Source organism: Triticum dicoccoides, chromosome 4A, assembly GCF_002162155.2.
Source record: "Triticum dicoccoides isolate Atlit2015 ecotype Zavitan chromosome 4A, WEW_v2.0, whole genome shotgun sequence".
Taxonomy (NCBI): Eukaryota; Viridiplantae; Streptophyta; class Magnoliopsida; order Poales; family Poaceae; genus Triticum; species Triticum dicoccoides.
The window spans coordinates 626,624,121-626,630,209 of record NC_041386.1 but is presented as its reverse complement, the minus strand read 5'-3'; the positions used below and the strand labels follow the sequence as shown (position 1 = coordinate 626,630,209).

The 6,089-nt window shown below is 57.6% G+C and overlaps 2 protein-coding genes across 2 annotated transcripts; one reads left to right on the top strand and one right to left on the bottom strand.

Annotated features, from left to right (window-relative positions):
• Nucleotides 1-240: 240 nt before the first annotated feature.
• LOC119287500 lies at nt 241-2,689 on the top strand. The gene has a single exon (XM_037567053.1). The coding sequence runs from the start codon at nt 268-270 to the stop codon at nt 2,455-2,457; it is 2,190 nt and encodes a 729-aa protein (XP_037422950.1). The 5' UTR covers nt 241-267; the 3' UTR covers nt 2,458-2,689.
• Nucleotides 2,690-2,748: 59 nt separating this feature from the next.
• On the bottom strand, nt 2,749-5,779 carry LOC119287501 (BTB/POZ domain-containing protein At2g13690-like). Its single transcript, XM_037567055.1, has 2 exons — nt 4,933-5,779; nt 2,749-3,814 (listed from the first exon to the last, which is right to left on the bottom strand). Exons 1-2 carry the CDS (start codon nt 5,626-5,628, stop codon nt 2,906-2,908), a joined length of 1,605 nt encoding a protein of 534 aa, XP_037422952.1. The 5' UTR covers nt 5,629-5,779; the 3' UTR covers nt 2,749-2,905.
• Nucleotides 5,780-6,089: the final 310 nt, after the last annotated feature.

The window sequence follows — 6,089 nt, the reverse complement described above, 5'->3', positions numbered from 1 at the left end:
GGTGATGTCCAGAGTATGCACCATACCTATGTGGTCATTGATTCAACCTATTACGAGTCTCTTCTAGTACTACTGTTATTTATACTATCATTATGTTCTATGAATAGATCGAAAGTTTTTTTAAAAGAAAATCGCTCCAGAAATATCTACGTTGGGTCGCTATCTTCTCCCGGTGAAAATTATCCTCAGGCTCAGACAGCATAGCACGTCTTGTTCATCGCGCCGTCAGCCACAGCGGCGACACTTGTGGAAGTGGATGTGGATCTGATGCTCACGCAGCCACACGACCAAACCCAATTTTCTTCTATTATTTCCCGCTGTAAAATCCGCCGGGTTTATCCACTCCCCTTTCCCCGCACGCACGCAGCACCGGCGAGTAATCGCCCGCCATGGCTCGCCGCCCTCCTCCTACTCCTGCTAGCCGCCGCGGCCGGCACCATCGTCTTCACCACGCTCGGCCGCAGCCGCTACGCCTTCGACATCTACGCCCTCCCGCTCGCCCCCTCCCTCTCCCTCCCCGCCTCCCCTTCGACAGAGCTCCGCCTCACCGACGGCGCCTCCGTCAACTACAACGGCAACTTCGCGCCCTCCTCCGACGCGCTGCTCTTCGTCTCCGAGCGCAACGGCTCCCTCAACATCTACCTCTCCCCCGCCCCTCCCTCCTCATCCCGCCGCAAGGCGCTCGAGGTCGGCGATGGGGACTCCTCTCCGCCTGCGGCCCCGACGCCGCTGCTGCCCTGGGACCCCGTCGCGCTGCGGGACCGCCCGGCCCTCACCCGCGACGGCTCCCGCCTCGTCTACGTCTCCACCGCCGTCCCCGCGGCCGCCCCGCGCCGGAGCTGGGCGGCCGTCTACGCCACCCACCTCCCCTCCGGCCGGGCCACCCGGCTCACCCCGCCCGGCCTCGCCGACTTCAGCCCCGCCGTCTCGCCCTCCGGGGACTGGACCGCCGCCGCCTCCCCCGGCGAGGCAGGCTGGGCCGGCGAGGTGCAGGACCTCCGCACCGACGTCTACGTCTTCCGGACCGACGACGGCTCCCGGCGCACGCTGCTCGTCAAAGACGGCGGCTGGCCCTGCTGGGCCGACGACGCCACGCTCTTCTTCCACCGCCGGGACAGCGACGGCTGGTACGGCGTGTACCGCGCCAAGGTCGAGGTCTCCGATGACGGGCTCCTGGCTGCGGCCTCGTCCGTGGAGCGGATCACCCCGCCGGGGTTCCACGCCTTCACGCCCGCCGCGTCGCCCGGGGCGCCGGGGCTCGTCGCGGTGGCCACCAGGCGGCCCGGCTCGGACTACCGGCACATCGAGGTGCTCGACCTGAACGCCGGCGCCGAGAACGCCGCCTACTTCGAGGTGACCAGGCCCGTGGCGCCGCGCGCGCACCACTTCAACCCGTTCGTCTCGCCGGACGGCGCGCGCGTCGGGTACCACCGGTGCCGGGGCAGCGGGAACGGGGACTCGCCGCTGCTGCTGGAGAGCCTCAAGAGCCCGGCGTCGGAATCGCTGTTCAGGATCGACGGGTCGTACCCTTCCTTCTCGCCGGACGGCAAGAGGATCGCCTTCGTCGGGCTGCCGGGGCTGTACGTGGTGAACTCCGACGGCTCCGGTGGTCGCCGTAAGATCCTCTCCGGGAACGCGTTCCCCACGTCGTGGGACTGGAAGAGGAAAGGGGTGATCTACACCAGCATCGGCCCGGACTTCGCGAGCGAGAGCACGGAGGTGGACGTGGTGGCCGTGTCCCTCGGCGATGAGCACGGCGGCGACGGCAGCATCTCTCAGGTTTCCATCAAGAAGCTCACAATCGGAGGCGAGAACAACGCGTTCCCGTCCCCGTCGCCGGACGGCAAGTGGCTGGTGTTCCGGTCGGGGAGGTCCGGGCACAAGAACCTCTACATCATGGACGCGGAGGACGGCGAGGCCGGCGGCATCCGGCGCCTGACGGACGGCCCATGGACCGACACCATGTGCAACTGGTCGCCGGACGGCGAGTGGATCGCCTTCGCCTCCGACCGGCACAACCCGGGGGGCGGCAGCTTCGCCATCCACATGGTGCACCCGAACGGCACCGGGCTGCGGCGGGTGGTGCACAGCGCCGACGGCGGCAGGACGAACCACCCCTGGTTCAGCCCGGACTCCAAGAGCATGGTGTTCACCTCAGACCTCGCCGCCGTGTCCGCGGAGCCCATTTCGAACCCGCACCACTACCAGCCCTACGGCGAGATCTTCACCATCAACATCGACGGCTCGGGGCTCCAGCGGCTCACGCACAACTCGTTTGAGGACGGCACGCCGTCGTGGACGCCGCACTTCCTCGAGCCCCGGGACGTCGGCGAGACGCTGCGAGCCTCCGGGAGCTGCGCATTCCAGGACTGCCACTGGCTCAGCATAGAGGATGATGCCCAGCCTGCAAGTGTTGCCCTTCGCTATGCCCATGGTAGCAACAAGATCGGCTGCTAGAAGGAAGCTGTGCCCTGATGATACCAAGGAGAGCATGTCTGTGCTGTATATATATGTTTGCCCTGCCTGCATTCTGCTTAATAACTACTGTGCCTGTATTTGGTCAGGAATAAGGCCATGAAAAGTGAGGCCATGTTCAGGCAAATATGAACCAAATTGCCATTGGGATATGTATGTACTATATGATGCTATGTCCACTTGTTAATTTGTAGCAAGAGAACTGTGGTTTGAAGCAATTCTACAACAATTCTATTGCTGACTCTGACTGTCAAGTAGCGCATACACTGGGAAGAACAGAGGCAAGATCATAAACAAAAATTCAACTCTACAGGCTAACAAGAATTCATCTTATCTTACAATCATACACACACTACAAACACCGATATAACTCACGCGGACCAAGCAATATCTCATAGGCTTCTGCTGCTCCAGGGGCTCTACCGACGATCTATCTAGCAAATGACCTTCGCCACCATACCTGGAAGGCTCGGCTAAGGTTCGGGCATTCCGCACCCCTAGACGCGAAGCACTGGAACCACTCCTCGAATAGGCTCTGCTGCTCCCGGAGCGGGAGGGTGAGAAGGGCTTGCCCCAGGCTATCCTCCAGCGCTCTCGCATCCAGCCCTTTGGAGCACCTTTGAAGCCAGCCGAAATCGGTTAACATCGGCGTGAACCATCCCCGGAACAGTTGGCTCCTCAGATCGCTGGGGCACTGCACTTTCCCTTGCCCGAGCGCGATGAACACGCCCGCTGATATCCGGCTCAGCTCGTACCTGAACATCGGTGACGCTTGCTCGTGCATCCTGATGAGATCGTCTTGCCCGGCCCACAGCACGACGAAATTCTCTGCCATATCATTGTTGACCAGGATCTCAAATAGCCAGCTGAGGTTCTCACTTTGCTTGCTCACTCTCTCAATCATGGGTTTATTGTGCCTAATTTTCAGTGCCTGGCCTGTGCCGCATTTTGGCTCCAAGTCTTCCTTAAAAAGTTCCACCAGTAGGTTCAGACACGAACAGCAAATCTGGTAGAGGCTCCTTTTGTTTAATCCGGATAAATCCTTTTGATACACTGAGCTTTTGCTTAGAAGACCATTGATCAAAGACTGCATATCTTTTCTTGCACTGTTGTTTGTGCTGCTGGTGACAGATTGGATGAGCTGACCGGTCAGGTCTTCCGAGCTGCTAGACGGTTGTGTTTGCAATCTTGCCAGTACATCTTTTGATAACGCTTCAACGAAAGTGCATCTAGCAAAGAGGTGCTTTAGCTTCTCTTCCTCATTCTCATTCCACGGAACTGCTTCAATGTACTCCAAACATGATCTGATTCCTTTGTCAAACATAATTGAGGAAGCCACCTGTAATTCAAATTTAAAAAAACATTTATCAGACCCGTTGTGAGAAGCTACCAAAACTGCGCTACAACTGCAGACCCAATCCGTAATTGGTATCACTATGTAAAAATGGAGAACACTGGGCCATAGTGTGTTACAAGAGGTTCAATATAAACAGCATGCAGAATAATTAAAAGACCAACCAATGTGTCATGGAATAAAGGCAATTTGTCCAAAGTTAACATAATTTGTCATCATAATATATACTGCAACCATTCTGTACCAATTTCAGTACCACCAAAATTAACTCTGCTGATGTTTCCATCTTGATCAGAGCCTTTATGTTGTCGTGCTGTCATACTACTATCAATGGGCTGACTTCAGATCCATGACCACACTACCCGCACACACATATTATTGATTTGTCCTCCCATAATTACACTGAATAGATAGGACCACGATAATGGCTGATTAGGTAGACAATGTTCCATGTGGAAGAATCAATTCTTCCATTTAATTCACTAGCCAAGAAGTGAAAGCACTAGCTAACTATGAATTACTTGTTGGTTGGTTTCACACTCCCATCTGTCCAAACCTAGCTTATCTGGATACATTTGTTTGGCGTTGTACGGTCACCACGCAACAACTGAAGCGCCTGCACAGCTAACTTGCGCCCATGGCCTTAAGGTGGCACTTGTATTTCTCAATAAGACATACTGGTCTATGCTTTATGGGCACTATAATCCCAAAGAAGTTGTATGGCTTGCACCAGCAAAATTGTCGGTATAACTCCAAGCATAACAAATGTGGCTTCGCACGAACCGCGTATGACGTAATATCGATGCAATTCCGGTGATTTCGACGCAGAAAGCGAGGTTCAGTTTCCACCGTTACGACAGGCTAAAATCCAATAACATGTGCATCAATATAGTATAGTTACTAATAGAGTAGTTAAACATGACCATCAATCATCAAGCTCATAAAACTTGAAGGAGGCCAATCAATTTGCACTGTACTAAACCTGCAACGTGCTGTCACCCTCGCACAAACACCATCTGTGCAACCACACGGACACCACGGTATACCTATCAGAACTGAACTGTACAGCAAATAGTAGGAAAGGATGCGCATCTCATTCTCACCTCGAGGACGGCGATGGCCCGCGAGACGCCGGCCCTGGCGAGCCAGCGCGGCGCGTCGGCCTGGAACATGAGCTCGACGGCGTCCCTGAAGGCGGCGACGTTGTCGACCCCGTCGACCTCGATCCTCCTGGCCCCGGCGGCGGCGTTGGGCTCGGGCGCCATGGCGGCGAAGAAGGCGCTGCTCCCGCAGAGCACGGCGGAGTCGAGGTCCATGACGACGACGCAGCCGCCGTCCCTGCCCCGGAGGCAGAGCCTCAGATCCAGCCCGTCCCCCTGGCCCTCCTCCTCCTCCTCCCGCACCGCGACGAACGGGGCCATCGGCTGCTGCGGCTCCGGGTTGTGTGGTTGCGGCTGGTCGGTGGGGGTGGGGGTCGGGATGGGCGGGTGGGCGTCGGGGTCGATGGGGGAGACGCGGCCCGGGGAGAGGATCCGGCGCGGGTAGTCGATGAGGCCCGCCAGCTTGGAGGAGGGCGAGCCGTGGAAGGAGGAGGGGGATTTCGGCGGCAGCTGCTGCTTCCGCGGGCCCTCGCCGCCGGTGCACACAGATCCTGCTGCTGGTCCTTGCGGCGCGGCGGCGTGGGAGAGGGTGCGGTGGGGGAGGCGGTGGTCGGGGCTGGGCGGGACGCCGGCGAAGGAGCAGCACCAGCCGGCGACGGGGCCGCGGCGGCGGAGGTGGCGGGCGGCGTGCTCCGCCATGCGCAAACGAATGGGATCTAGGGCTGGGGGGAGAGTGTGGGCGTGGCCACCATTGGGGGTGAGATCGGTATGGAGGTGGGGGAGCAAGGCAAGGCAAGTGTGGTGTGGTGGCCACCGCGGAGGTAGCGGAGGAGAATAATTGCTGCGGTGCGGCCTGCGGCGGGGCCGATGGGATGGGAATAGGTTTATGGAGATGATGGCCTCGATGTAGATGGAGATGATGGCATTAACGATGAAATAGGTTTATGGAGATGATGGCATTAACGATGAAATAGGTTTATGGAGATGATGGCCTCGATGTAGATGGAGATGATGGCATTAACGATGAAATAGGTTTATGGAGATGATGGCATTAACGATGAAATAGGTTTATGGAGATGATGGCCTCGATGTAGATGGAGATGATGGCATTAACGATGAAATAGGTTTATGGAGATGATGGCCTCGATGCACATAATGTA